The sequence below is a fragment of the Tyto alba genome, unplaced genomic scaffold (assembly GCF_018691265.1).
Source record: "Tyto alba isolate M040663 unplaced genomic scaffold, T.alba_DEE_v4.0 Super-Scaffold_27, whole genome shotgun sequence".
Classification (NCBI taxonomy): domain Eukaryota; kingdom Metazoa; phylum Chordata; class Aves; order Strigiformes; family Tytonidae; genus Tyto; species Tyto alba.
In genome coordinates this window covers 12,349,555-12,364,989 of record NW_024881301.1, presented here as the reverse complement: position 1 = coordinate 12,364,989, position 15,435 = coordinate 12,349,555, and the positions used below count along the sequence as shown (strand labels likewise).

Below are 15,435 nucleotides of genomic sequence, written 5' to 3'. Positions count from 1 at the left end.
TGACATGGGAATGAAAGTGAGAAATACTGGCCTAACTTTTCACAAGTGACTAATGATTTTGAATTCCAGTGTGTTTATACCTTTAAACACACAGCTTTTCATACAGGTGATTTTGTGGGTTTAAATATTTGCCAGTCTGCTCTGTGCATAATTAACTTTAGGAGCACAGTGGAGGGAGATTCTCTAAGGGAAAACAAAGTGACAGTATACTTTTAAAAAACACAACTCAGAGAATAAAGTAGGTCATATTTTTTTTTTATATGCGAGCAGTATTCCCATAACCATTCAAAGTATTTTATATGTTTTATACATTGGTGTGAGCTTCCCCCTTATCATATATCTATTATTCAGGAGCTGTGTGAAAGCAGACAGGCATAAAGCATTATCATGAAATTTGGCACACACACTTCTGCTATCTCCTAGACTGTTTTTCAAACATACACAATGGTGTAGTCTCCTCATCCTCTATGTATTGCCATACATGGAATACACACAGAAAAACCCTGGGGAGAAGGACTTCAGAGATATACTAATTGTTTCCATATAAAGCAGGGCATGACTGCAATCTGAAAGGACATTCAACTGAAAGCCTGCAAATATTTGGAAGCTTTCTGTCACACAGGGAAATGTTTGATTATAAGCAAAGATGGAGTTATGAAGTTTTGCAGGCAGGTGGTCAAGATTTCAAATGCTATTTCTGATCATCTAGTCCTTTGAAATTACCTTGATATAATATTTTTTATTTCTCCTATCTATTGTTAATTCTGTGTACAATTCTGTTGTACAGTAAATATGTAGTTGAAACCTAGAGGTTTAAGAATAGTAACAATATAAATCAGCTCCAGGACTAGTCAGGAACTATACTGTAGGCTATCACAAGACAACACTGTGAGGTTATGTCAGGTTTAAAGAGAATTAAAGGCTAGGTAACATTAACAGAGATTCTCTGTTGCTTCTTTTAATGTGCCCCAATGCCAGGGAATAGAAAGAGCAGTCATTAACCAAGGCCCTCAAGCTACTGAGGATACAATAAAGAGATAATATTTAAAAATACAGTTCATAGAGACAGCAGCATAAACATCCAAAGAGGTACCAGTGACTCTCTGAAGAAAAGTTTGTGTCCAAATCCTTAGTATATTGGGAAATTTTCTGAGGGTTATTTAATTCTCATCGTGCATGAAGAATTCACAGGAGGCAGTTTGGCCACCAAAACTCAACAGTTAGAAACCAGTCCAGTCAAGCCATGGAGATCTCGGCACCTTCTGCCACTGAACCCTGGAAATCAGGTAATGTGGATGAAGAGCTCTGCTACGAGACTTCCTAGCTCATAGGTGTTGGTTGTTTTATCTTAGGAAAGGTACTACTGGGCTGCATTATAAGGGCTAGCTCAACAAGCTGCATGAAGTATACAAAAAAATCGTCAGATAAATGGGAGCTTAAAAAATCAAGAATATAATTTATTGATATTTTTAAATTTAGAAGCTCAAAAATCACCTTTCTTGGTCTATAAAACCTTTATATTGGTCACCGCCACTCAGACTTACACCTTTGGCAATGATTTTAGAAATATCCATAGAATACAGGATTTTCTGAAGTGTTTCTCTGTGGGTTTAACAGCCATAGTTTAAACTGAGGTTTAGTCTTGCAGTCATTCTATTTAGAGCCTGGTGTCTTTTCTTCAGTTTCTTGTTGCAGTCCAGGCATAAGGAACATGAAATACAGATAATGAACCCTTTTCAAAAACTGGTCATGAAGTTACACTGGGCTTTCACCAACTTAACCTGCAAAGCTACTTTGTGCTTCATTCAAGCGTAGTGCTCCCTAGAGAGCATGCACAAATCTGGTGCCATTCAATTTTTGATGTCCTAAGGACAGAAAATATTCAGTTAATTTAGGACCCATAATTTCAGTTGTTTTTCTTACTTTTCCTGGAATGCATGACTCAGAGCTGAACAATGTTCAGTCAAAAACCGCCTATTAACTCTCCCTCATTAGACTTATTTTTTCCTATGGCTTCCATCCAGACAATAAATTCATTAGGTATAATTTGTCTCTAATACTAAGCAGATTAAAGTACAGATAGGTGCAAAAACCAAGGGGACAGGTATGCAGTTGTCAGATTTGCAAATGACAGCAGAGGTGTGCACATAATTCATATGACAAGGTCAGAAGTGTCTTCTGAATATCTAGCATTGATAGCTGTTTATTTGTTATCAGTCAGGGCTCTTCATGTTAACCCTCGGGATTCCTTTGCAAGAGAAAAAGAATTCAGTTGAGACAGAAAAGTTGCAGCAGTTGCATCTTTGGTGGCTAATTCACAGATGAACAATACTTTTTTGGCAGGAAGCTGTATATCAAACCTTGAATAACCCTGCATGTGGGATTGAGTGTTTTAGCACGAATTGATGCACAAAAGCTTTCAAACTGAATGAATCGATGTGACCATGCCTGTCCAGGGTAATTGAAATGAGGCAGGAAATGGCCTTTAACCTGGAGTTGGTTTCTCATAAGAGGCTTTTTATAGGGATTATGAGCATTTTCCTTTCATTCCCTTGTGTATGTAAATTGTTTTGTAGCATGAGAAACACTGATGTAGCCAAGGAATGAAAATTGTTCCTGTGCTGCTTCTTAATACAGGCTTGACCTTGGCCTGAGTGTAGTAATGGTGCAATGCTTCATGCTTGCAGCCAGCCGTTGCTCACCCCAACATGACTTCTTACCTGCTCTATCCGCCTGAGCAGCTCTTTCTTTTGACGCTCCCATTCTCGCCGGTCTCTATCAAGCCTGTCCAGGAGCTCCACCTTTTCTCGGTTCCAGTTCTTCTCACTGTGCTGGATTTGCCAGCGGAGGTCCATCACCACACCATGACTCTCAGCCAGAAGCTTCTTGTGCTCCTCTCTTTCCCTTTTAAAAGCTCCCTTTGCATCAGAAGTGAGGCTTGTTTCTCCTGAGGTGTTCTCACTCTTCCCTTCCAGCTGGTATTAAAGTAAAACATTACTAGGACATTAAACTCTCTGTAGTAAAAGCCTGTGTCTGACAACAAATTTGAGTTAAAGCACTAACTCTGCAAAGGTAATGGCAAAATGATGACAATTCTTAGATCTTAGGATCTCAATAAATGATCAAATATGTTCAGCTTGAAAAAAAGTTTTAAAATCAACAGTGAAAACCATAGTGAATAATTTCTCAAGCTCTACCAGGTCATGCTATTAAAGCATTAGTTATGATCTTTCTGATGGGAATGTGGGTACCAGCAATGAAGAAAACATGAACTCCAACCTCATTATCATCTCTGAGACAATTGACAGGACAATGTCCTTAGCCACTGCTCTGCTTTTGTGCTCTCAGTCAAGGCACTCAAAACCTAAAGAGAGTACATTCATCTTCGGAAGAGACCTTTCCCAGAACAACCCTCAGCAGTGTCTTACCGTAGGAGCTCCTCACACCTTCCAACAAAAGATGGTGCTAGCAGCAGAAGGAGATGTACCAAGATCATCCCCCAGTCTCTGCAAGTTCTGGTGTCTGAACTGATTTCTAGGGCAGCTAGTTGATGCTGCCTTCCCTCCCTTCTCCTTCACTTCATGCTCAGGGGTCAGCTCGATCAGATCAGAAGAGCTGGCCCAAGGTAGTAGATTCATAGCAAAATGCAGGCTCGATGGGGTGTCAGGAGGTCTCTAGTCCAACCCTCTGCTTCCAGCAGGGTTGGCTCTGAGATCAGATCAGGTTGTATAGGCCTTTGTTCAGTTGGATACTGACAAACCTCCAAAGGCAGGGATTGCACAACCTCTCTGGCCAACCTGGGCCACTGCTGGACTGTTGTCAGAGTGAAAAAAGTGCTCAATGGTTTTATGTAAGTTCAAGTGAGTGAAGAATTTATTCCTGAAGCCTGACCTTTTGTTGACAACTCAGATGTGTGAGCGACTCAGAATGGAACACAACTCCATCCCCTGGCCCTGCAGGTGAGCAGGAGTGAAAAGCAGCAAAAACTCATTTCCGTGTTTGAACTTAAAGTTGTCCTCAAAAAGGAGCGGCAGCAGGTCTTCTGGGAAACATGCTCCTTTATCAAGAGAGAAGGACACCACCTTCACCTTGCCCTATGTGGAAAATAAGCCCAAACTTTCTGAGCAAAGGGAAGTTCAGACTGTATTCAGGAATGAAGCTTACTAGCCTCCAGAACAGCTTCCCCAAATAAATGGCTGAGAGGTCATTGCTTGAGTCATTTAAAATTGTACTGAGCTACAGAGAACATCCTGTTACAGCCACTTGCGTTGACAGAGAAATCTTAAAACACCTGCATCCTCTACCACTAATTTCCAAAGTCCAGTTGTTTTCAAATGACCAACCACCCACCTGACCAAACAACTAAAAAAGTAAATTATATTAAAGCAGCATCCTATTTTAATAAAGTTGACATGACACTACCTTTCTCACACTTATCCTATTTGTGCAGTGTAAATTTGTGGTACCTGCAGTGGCGTGTGAGGGGCCGGCCTGCACACAAATGCATGGCTTGGTGGCAGACCAGAGGTGCCATGGGGCAGAAACACAGAATATTCCAGGAGAGACACCTCTGGGCTGCAGACCCATGATAAGAGACACCATCCTGGGCAGCACAGCTCCTCAAGAAGCCAGAAAGCTTTGCTGCCCTCCTACCCAGCAGCCCAGCATGTTGACTGCCCACATTAGTTCAGCAATATGTAAAAATATCACTGCATGTATTTCCAAACTCACTGCTAACTTCAGGTAATGGCCACTTGCCCCCTTCTACACCTTTCCTCTGCCTACCCACAAGTCCCCAGCTCCATTTCATGGTGTTATGGGACTCAAGGCTGGTGCTGCAGCCAGGGTCAGCAACGTTGGATCCCATTCTTTTATGTTTGTTTGCTTTAATTTTACTGCTCTGTGCTCCTCGCCTCACATCACTCTTGCAAGTTCCCTCTGGGTTTACTAAGTAACTGTGACAGTAAACAATCATGAATTTCAGGAGTGTCACTGCAGAGCTGAGATCAGCCAAAATAATATGGGACTAATGAAGTAAACTCTATACAGTTTCCTTACACCTCAGCTTGACAGAGGGCTATTTAGGACTTGTTCATTTTGATATATATAAGTCATCTTTCAAGGACCTTTGTTGTCCCTGCATACTTCTCATCTTGCAATAGGAGCTCTTAGGAGAGGTTCCTGGAGTGTCTGGGGTAAAACCAACTAGGCTGGAGTGCAGACTCAACCTTACCTGCCTCTGGGGGAATAATGCCACATTCAGCAGTAGCTATAGCTAGCATGCTAAGTTGCGAAGACACACCAGTGCCTGCAATAAATTCTTTAGCTGGTATGAAGCATAAAAATGCTAACCCATATAACAAAAAAACACTCAGTTGCAATAAATACAGGTTGTATGATTATCCTATAAAGCAAATTCCTTCAATTTTTCTGAATCTCAGTAAAATAGCAAAATGTTGAACCTCAACAAGACTCATTCTCTCTCTCCCCTTACACCACTGAGTTCTTCACCACCACTGGGTAAATTCTCAGCCTTTCAGTTAGCAAATGAGACAGGCAATGGTGCTTGAAAAGGGCAGGAAAGATGAAAGAGGTGGTGGGGAGTAAAGACATGCTCCAGAAGAGTGGTATCCCAATAATGTATGGCTGCTGTTAAAGTGCCATACCCAAGCTGCCAAAATGCAGTAAGTCATCCTGTGCCAGACCACAGGCTCACCCAGACCAGACCCCTGACTCTTGCCCCATTTGAGGAGAATACACAAAGTCTGTAAGTACAAAGTTAAGTTCAAAACCAAGGCAAGTATACAGTGATAGACCTTCAGAACAATATGCTGGTGTTCAATGATTTGGGACCTAAAGCCTTCTCCAGTTAGAGTCCTTCTGCCTCTGCTTTGATGAAACAGCTCCAATCATGGAGGAAAGGTCCTTTGGTGGCTCCTTAGCATGAGAGTCTAGATGCGACTTTCCTAAACCTGCTAACTGCTGAGGGTAGTCAGATGTCTCTCCATATGCACCACAGCTTGTATTTCCCCCAGGCATCCTGAAGCTGGACCACTGGTCAGAGTCCTACTGAGGGTCCGTGTCCTTAAATGCAGGTCCTCAAAGGATACGCAGGGTTTGGCCCCCTCCTTCTTCCAAACATTTCTCAGTTCCCAGTTCCTAGAATATTGGGATTTTTCATTTGCTAAGATGGAGGCTGAGAATTACTGGGACTCCTTATTGGCTCAGTGTTATCACAATCCCATACTTGGGAGCAATCTCATTATTTCTTATCTTAAAAACAATACCTAAGGATCCTTCTGCCAAGTAAAGTGTGCATGCATTTCTGACGGCCAAGACTTCTGTTTTTAATGATCTATGAAATGCATCAAGCATCCAAAGCAGCAGACAACAGTACATTGTCACCTCTGATATGCAGTGCTTTTGTGTCAAAATAATTTATTTTTTCTCTTTCTTTCCTATAAAGTGTTGAAGCATCAAAATGCAAAACCATTGCCAGTGACTGTTAATTAGGAGTTGACTCTCTTGAGGAAAATGCTCTTGTTAATTGACCTATTGCTTCACCAAAAAAAAGTGGAAAACAGCAGCAGTGAAGACAACATTGGATACTAGAAAGGCCTTGATTCTCTGTGGGCTTGTCAGGGGGTTGGCAGCTCTATAAGAAACCTACAGTGGGAGCGCTGTACAACCCGCTGCTTCATCACTACCAATCAAAACAACAAAATGTCATCATGAGAGGTCCTCCTACCCACACCAACCTGACAGACTTGGCTATTTAGTTAAAGCTGTTGTTATGCCACATATTGGGCACACAATAGTAAAGAATGTTAACATGACTATATGTAATGCTAGTATTTTACATGTTGTTCACTAGCTCCTCCCATTTTGATCTCAAAATTGAACCTATAGTGAAAACACCCCATATATGGAATCTTTAACATTAGCTTGAATTAAATTTATATTATTTCTATTTCAGGCCTAATATATTATTACTTTTATATTTAGTTTTTTAATTGCCTCTTAGTAATAGTAAGGACATATACCAGACCCCAGTGGGACACTTACATTGTTTGCCCTATCCTAATTGACATTCTAATGATTGATGTGCCGTCTTTTTGCTGCTGCAACAGGGACCTGCTTTTACTGTGAAATAGAAATGATGTGGGGAATTGGCTAAGGAATACAGTTTTATGTCTTAAATATTGACCAGTTTAATTCTTTTAATTTGCTTGAAAAAATGTGAAATTAAACACCCATGGCTCAGTAATTACCACATCTTATATATTATTACCAGTGGAGTGGTGGAGGTAGCAAAGAACCTGATAAAGCCCCCAGAAAGAAGGGTACAAATCTTTCTCCTCCTTGGGCAGGAGTGCCAAACCCCAGCCAAAGCAGTAGCCTGAGAGTTTATCACCCATGCAAAGGCAAAGCATGCAAGTTCTAAATTGGCAGCTCACTGTCAGACTAACTTTCTCTAAGCTTTGTTCTTTGTTGCTATCTCAAGTTTAAGGTAAATCTGTCACCTAAGTTTTATTTTGGGAGGAGTGAAAATGGGAAGTGATTTTGTTTCCTTTTTCAAGTGATCCGTTGTCTGGAAATGTGTGTGCACTAAGAGGCAGCTGAACTGAGAATCTGAATCTGTTGAGAGAAAACTCTTGCTAACATGAAAGCTTCTTCTTTCATTCTGGGAAAGCAGCCTACAGTACCGGGGCAGAAAAAGCAGCGCCCGCGTCGCAGCTCTGTGCGTCAGAGCAAGTCTCCAACATTCAGTAAATCCTCCTAAATGTACCACTCTCCCGGCATTGTATATTTTTATTATATTTTACTTCTGCAGTGAAGCTGTGCAATTCTAAATCTTTTTCTCAAGACTTGAACATATTAATTCTCCCACCCCTTTCCTCTTCAATGCAGAAAATTAAAGCTTTTATGACATCAGCTTTGGAAATGAATCCTTGTAGGGTTTTTGTCGATTTGTTTTCATATTGCTTCAGAAACAGTACACCTTCTGTGAACAGCCGTACAAGGCACTGAAGCACCTGGCACCAGATTTTATACACATACTTCTAACAGCACCCCATGGCAGGTAGCCAGAGCTCTTTCTTCAGTGGGATACCATCCATCACTAACCAGTCGCTTTGAATAGCTGGTTTATTATTAACATATTGATCTATCACTTCAGTATTACTAAATCACTCGTTTCTCTCCTATGCATCAAATACCACAGTTGTTATGTGCCACAGCACAGTGACAAGCTAATTGTGAGCATGCCAACATCAAGACATTTTTCTCTCCTATAAATGCCAATAAATACAGACATCCGCATGTCTCATTACTGCAGCTGATACATTACCAGCCAACTCTTCTGAGAAAATACTGCAAGAAGAGGTTTGGTTCCTTTGTCCTCACCTACATTACACAGTACCTACTACGTAAGGGCTTGTACTGGGACAACTGGAATCCAAGAGGCAACTCGAGAGGCAAAGCTTTGCTCAGGCTTCAGGGGGGCTTTCAGACACCAGGGTAAAATTAATAAATACAGTCCCTTTCCTGGCTGCCATAGATTTCCCATTTCATTAAGCACCTCAGCCACTCACTGCCGTTGTTGGACACGGGGGACGTTACCTGTTCAAGGTGGCACTTCAGTTCAGTCATTTCTACCTCCCAGGCTGCCTTGTGCAGGGCGTACTGCTGCTGGAGCCCCTGGCGCTCGCGCTCCTCGTCCCGCAGCTCCGAGCGGAACTCATCCAGCAAACCCTTCAGAGCATTCAGGAGCTTCCGATTTTCACTTGCCTGCCGCAACAAAGCAAACAAAATGATGTCATTGGATGGCTTTAGTCTCCAGTTTCATCTTTAGGAGGAAAAATGCCTGCACGTCCACTGCATGGAATAGAAAGTGCCAGGGCTAACTTTTCTGTGATAAAACTAACAATAGCAATGCCTTCTCTGTCTACATGCTGCCCAGGGAAGTGGTTGAGTCATCCCTGGAGGTATTTAAAAGATGTGTAGATGTGGTGCTTAGGGACATGGTTTAGTGGTGGAATTGGGACTGTTAGGTTAATGGTTGGACTCGATCTTAAGGGCCTTTTTCAACCTAAATGATTCTGCAATTCTGTGATTCTACTTCTTGTTAGCCCTAGTCCTGAAGCACCCATTACTTAAGTCACCCTCAAAAAACCCCTAAGCATCTTTCTGGATTGAGGACATTTAATAACTTATTTTTTACTATTGTAAACAAAAGCTGGAGTATCATTCCTGAGGTTGGCTGGGTAGCTGGATGTCTCATACATACAGTCATTGATCAGCATCAAACCTCAAATATTTTTAAACTACATATAAAGAAAAGAGATTAATTTTCAATGCTTTTGTATTACCAGATAAAATTACTTTGGAAAAAAAAGCGAGGTCTTGAGCCGAGTATCTCTGCTAAGATGTTTCACATTTCTGCTTAGTCCCAGGCAGTCGCACACAGGTTAGTTTTGCAGCAGTGCCCTGTTTGGGACCAAAGGCATGAATGCCAGGTAGGCCACTTTCTCTCTTGTAGATGGGATCAAAGAGCAAACCCCCATTCATGTCTTGTTGAGAATGTCACAGTCATACTGAAAATGTTTGTGCTCTTGTGCTAGCCAGGAGCCAAGAACAGAGTTGAAATTAGAAGTCTAGCACAGAGCTGACATCTGATCTTGGCAAGTACTGAAAGACAGCATGTATACTTATGCAAATCTCAATTTTTTTTTTTCTTCGTTCTGGCATTTACTTTCTGCAAATTCTCCAGAGAGAGAATTGCAAAACCTGTCATTTTTATGTTAAATACTGAAAAACATTTTTTAAAGATTCATTCTGGATCAGTAAAACAAAAGGTACATCACCCTTTTTTTGCAGTCATTGAATTAGAAAACAGAAATGTGTGATAAGATTTATTTATCCAAAATCTAAATCAAATATTCCCAATGAGCCTCTCAAAGGCCATGGAGTAGCCAGAGATTGTATCTGACAAGTTATTCTGACATTAAAAAGACTTTTAAGAAAATTATACTTGATTAGCAGACACAACATGAGCAGAAAAATGGGAAAGCTTACTCAACAAATTCAGCATTTAATCACCTGGTTCTCATTAATATGTTAGCTTCCTTGGGAAGGCCTAACTCAAATTAGTTGTCTTGATTCCTGCATGATAGTCTAATTGGTTGTATTTTTTATTTTCCCAAGTGGAGGCTTCATGCAACTCGTCTTATCTGGTGTTTCATAAAGTACCTATATGGGGACTTCTCTGTAGACAAGTCAAGTAAACAGATGTATGCAAAAATCTAAATAATTTTCATGTGCTTTTTCAATTACAGTACTTATAAAATTTTATGCAACTAAGCTGATTTCATATGTTCATCAGATTTTTGGCATCACTGAACCCACCTCACCCACTTTTGTAATCACTAATCAGACATACCACGGTGCTTTTTTTGCTTAAAAACCAAACAAATGTGGCCTACTTTTTCCACACCATTTGATTCATCAGCAATAATATGCTAGATGCAGGGAAATGACTGCAGGTGCTCAATGACTGACCTATAATATGTTCAGGCTAACAAAATGTGATGATGTGCAACATGAGGGTTTATAAGAAACGTACCCACAGAAGCAGAATTAATTCCATTAACATTTAATGCCAATTAGCATTTTTCTACTGTACAGCAGCAGTCTCCATCATGCATATAAGATCACCTACTTTTCAATATGTAATGAGATTTTATGTTTCCACCATGAATTTTTGTTCTGATACCCAATTAAGGCTAAATTCTCCAAGCATCTCAAGCCCCTTGTGTAGTAATCAGAATAAGAGCTCTTTTGAAGATTTGTCCTTCGTGTCACAACAGGAGCTGCTGGGTACTGAGCACATCAAAATCTGGCCTCATCCTCTTTGAAAACCCTGACCCCGATGGCTATGAAGTGCTTTCATTCAAGAGCCATGTTCTGTGTTTTCTGGTATGCCACATAAACCCTTCTCTGGCAAAGCAGTCTAAAGGCTACATGAGGGAAATGAGGCAGAAGAAAAATAAAACCAAGTAACACTAAAGCAAGCTACATTCCTCATTCCTGTGCATACATTTGATAGCTTTAGAGACCGGTAAAATTAGGTTTGCAAAGTGATGGACTAGTACGGAGAGGAGCCAAAAGAGCCTCAATGCAGGTTTATAGCTTACTGGGATGAGGGCATGTCTTATTTCTGGAGGCATTACATCAATGTCGCTGTTACGAGATAAGTACCCCAGGTGCCCCCTAGTCTTGCTGGGATTTTAATTAACTTGCCAATATAAATCCAATTTTGGTTACATACTTTTAATTCCTGCAGAGAAGTCTCTTCTGCATGACTTTGTATTTCCAGTCTGAAGTTGGAGAGGTCTGTGAGATTATTATTTCTGTTTTGCCAAACTGAGTGTTTTTGGAGAATAGACAAAGCACTTTTTGGACAATATGCTCTGAAATACAACATTTACATCTAGACATGCTTTAGGTTTCTGTTGGTGAAACTGCCAAACAGCTTTTGCATAAGTCCTATAGTTACATAACAAGGATTGTTATGGTCTTCCTCTTCCATACAGATGTTGGCTGTTTAATCCCTTACCAGTTACCAAAATTTAGAGCATGGAGGAATCTGACTGATTCACAACTGATCTAAGACAAGAGAATTACAAAAGCAGTCTTTTTGTATCCACCGCTCAGGACTTATAGGTAAAGGAAAAAAAACTGCTGATAATAAGTAAAAACTTAATGTAGTAAACCTCAATTAAATTCAAGGATTTTGGAGACTTTATTTAAGTTGAATCAATCCCAGAGACGGAAGCCTCCAGCTCTAGAAAAGTTTGAGACCAGTGCAGTTATTTGAAGTTTGGTTCTGCTTTTAATCACAATTCTTTTTTTCTGTGAGAATTTCACTTAAGAATTTAGCCACAGTCTGGTATTACAAGAAGTTTAGCAGAGTAGTCAATTAAAAACACAAGCTCAGGAAGCTAAACAGCAAATGAGAACTGTGCATTTTCTCTGTCTAATCACAGATCTAGGCAAAAGTGAAGCTGGATCTTGGTGCAAATCCTTTTAGTATATTTAATAATATATTACTATTCCTTTGGGTTTTCTTTCTTAGCTAAGCTTTGAAAACAAATACTGTATGAGCAAAAAAAGATCTAACTGGAGATTTTCTTGATCCTCCCCCCACCCCCTGTAACAACACAAATTTATTGTTTGTTAATGCTTTTTCCGCTGGACCACAGATATGTAAACTCTTCTTCTTACTCCCCTGATCTTACACTATCCATCAGGCATCTCACCTTTTCTACTCAACTGAACCAAAGCTCTTCCTTTTTCCACCGGATATTCTCCCTGTTCTCTCACTACACACAGAGAAAGGCTGATTTACAGCAAGCCCTTCTCTACTGTGCCACCAGCCCAGCCTGCTTATCTCCTGCCCATGACCAGACTTCTTGCTTGGCTCTTGAGCCTTGCCAGTTCTTTGCCTGACCCCTTTTGCAGTGTGCTCCAGCTACCAGCCAAGGGACAACACCACGGAGAGAAAAATTAATTGGCCCTTCTCAGAGTCCCCATCTACTCTGCCTCTCATCAACTAGCATTTTTTCTCCCCTTTCCCCTTTGCTATGCCTTCATTCCTCCACATGCTGGCCACATAAAAATCCCAGACAAGTGAGATGTGTACTTTCCACTGAGTCAAGTACCTCAAATCATAATAATATGAAATTAAAGGCTACTTGTTGAAATTAAGGCCTCAGGGTTTATAACTTTTCCCAAAACAATTCCACTTTACAGGCAGGGTGAGAAAGTCAGCAGCAAGAGTGCAGGCTGAAAATACAAGCCATTAAATATTAACATTAAATGTTAAAAATAAATATGGGTTACTTCAAGTTACTGTAAGGCCTTTATTTTTTCTGACCTAGTTATCTCAGCTGCTCCTAGACTATCACAAAATTTCCTTCCTAATGTGAAACAGGTGTTGATGCATTTCATCTTGGAGCTTGTCAAGCAGAACAAGCAACTTAGGGCTTTCCTGGGCAGATGCAAACCTTGGAGACTGCCAGCTTCACCACTCACCCCAAATTCCCCATGTAAACAGTGCTTTTTTCCAGCTGCGGGCTTAAGGAACCTTCAGAAGAACCCCAAAACCCTGGATGTTTTTCAGTGCAGGCCGACTAGTCAGTGGTATATGGGGAGGTGAGCAGTACTGAGATCCAACCCCTCAGGAAGGATGTGCTCTGGGTCTGCTGATACTCTCAGAGCCTTTAAAGATGGGACAACACAGGCAAAGTGTCTTCTTGCTCTAGTTTTTGTTTAATTAATATGTTTTGGGATCATATATGAATTAAGTGGAGCTGAGGCCTATAGGTGAAAGTCTGCAATGTATGTGGAGCGGTGGTGAGCACAGCAAAGGTCCTGCACACAGGAGGTTTGCATGGCCAAGCCATCCACCATGGCATGATGGCCCAGCTGATACTAAGGTGTGTGAGGGCAGAGCAAGGCTCTGGCAGAGCCTCGAGGGCACAGGAGGTGTGCAGGCAGCTACCCCTCTGTCACAGTCCTCCAGATGACACTTCCGATGCCTTGAATCTATGACAGCATCAGAATTAACCTACACTAGGGCTTCCTACTTCTGTGCCAGGGATTAATCGTAATCCTTTCTTGCTATTGACAAATACAATCCCCATAGCACTGAAAACCCTTTTTATGTAACAATGCTTGTTAGAAGATGCACTAGTGTGAGTGGGCAAGACAAGTAATAGTGCTTAAAATGATAAATGTTTGCAGTGTTGAAGTAACACTTTTTTTTCTTAGCAAGAAACTCCTTTACCTTCACAAGTCCATTTAGATATCATGCACTATTCACTATCAAGAGGGTTACTGATATGTGGCCTGTTCCTATGCATCATTTCTTTAAGCAAGATTAGCTGGAACTGCTGCATTAGAACATCATGCAAGGTATATAAAAATGAATTATAAGCAACCCTATGTCACATTTCTTCCACCTTGAGATTAATGCCTAAGCAATGATTATTTCAAAGATGACATAATTTATTTGAATGTTCTTGGTTGTTTTGAGAGATCTATATGGAAAGCTAGTACATGACAGTTTGTACTAAGACAGTATGTTGGTTTACATTAATTTTACTAATTTTAGATTAAATCAGTATACAGATTGAATGCAGTTAAATGATGTGCTCAGAAGCATCTCTTCCACGGCTTTCTTCAGCCCCTACCAGAGAAGAGCTTGCTGAGAGAGGCTGATAGTGATGGATCTGGGTGACTGGCAAGGTAGAACCTTTCCAAATGCCAAACGGATCAAATGAATGTTACCTTGGTAGCATACTTCACAGAAAATACTACCTAGGGAATGGAGTGGTCAGCCAGCACTATGAAAAAGGAAAGCAGAAAGTACAGAAACTTAAAGCAGAATATGAAGTAGCTTAAAGGCCACAGATCTGTACTATTTTTATTCAAACTGACATTCTAACTGAAGTTGCATCTTGATTTAGAGAGGTAGGTTGCAAGACAGCCTGTGCATCTCCCAGCACCAGCCTAACTTTATTATAGGATAGAGACTGCTGCGTATCTATTAGACCATATGTATAATAAGCAAACAGGCTTTACATAGTCATGAGAGTCTGGGCAATTCAAAGTGAAGAACTGAAATGCAAAGTCACACACAGTCCCCAGATTCTGCAGTGAGTCCAGCAAAGAAATGAAGTCACAGAGTGTATGTAGTTGTCTGAAAGCTCTTGCTGTGGAGTGGGCTTCCAAGTCAAGGGCCCAAATAGAGTTGGGGCATGAAGCATAAGGCTTTGAGACCTTTTTCATTGAATTTGTGTTTAGCACAGAATTCTTGCTCCATTCCACTTACGATTGCAAATAATTCCATGTAACGGGATGCTCTCATCTGAACTTTTTCCATTTTAAAAATATAAGAAGATGGTCCTGAAGAACTGTTGGAAGCCTAAGTTTGTCCCCTTTGAACATATGCTATTAGTATTGTTAGGACTGCTGGTATATTAAATGCACAAAGAAAAAAGCTAGGATATATGGCAGTGCTCTGACACACGCAGGCAGGGCACAGGAGATGTCAGGGAAAAGTTAGCATGATTCGCTTTTAGGCATTTAAAAACAAGCCCAGTGACAGGAAGGAACTTTTGCACTGTTTTCCCACCATCTCTAAGGGAAACATTAAATACATGTGCTAGTTTCTTAAATTATTTAAAGGAAATAAAAATCACCTTTTCTTGCTAAAAGCTTGGCAGCAGAATACAATAGATGTGCTCATGCAAGAGAAGCATGTGAATTCTGCAAACCATCACATACTGATAGATGTTTCTGGGCAAAGAGCCACAAGAGGAAATAGGATTTTTCACTGAGAGCATCCGCCAACAGGAGAACAGTAATCAC

General features: G+C 40.8%; 1 protein-coding gene across 1 annotated transcript in view; it reads right to left on the bottom strand.

Annotated features, from left to right (window-relative positions):
- Positions 1-15,435, bottom strand: part of MTCL1 (microtubule crosslinking factor 1) — a 113,370-nt gene that overhangs the window by 15,116 nt on the left and 82,819 nt on the right. Inside the window, exons 9-10 of the mRNA XM_042797921.1 lie at positions 8,623-8,790; positions 2,721-2,975 (exon numbers count right to left, since the gene is read on the bottom strand). Coding sequence (XP_042653855.1) covers positions 2,721-2,975; positions 8,623-8,790 — 423 coding nt within the window. The remainder of the gene's footprint in view (positions 1-2,720; positions 2,976-8,622; positions 8,791-15,435) is intronic.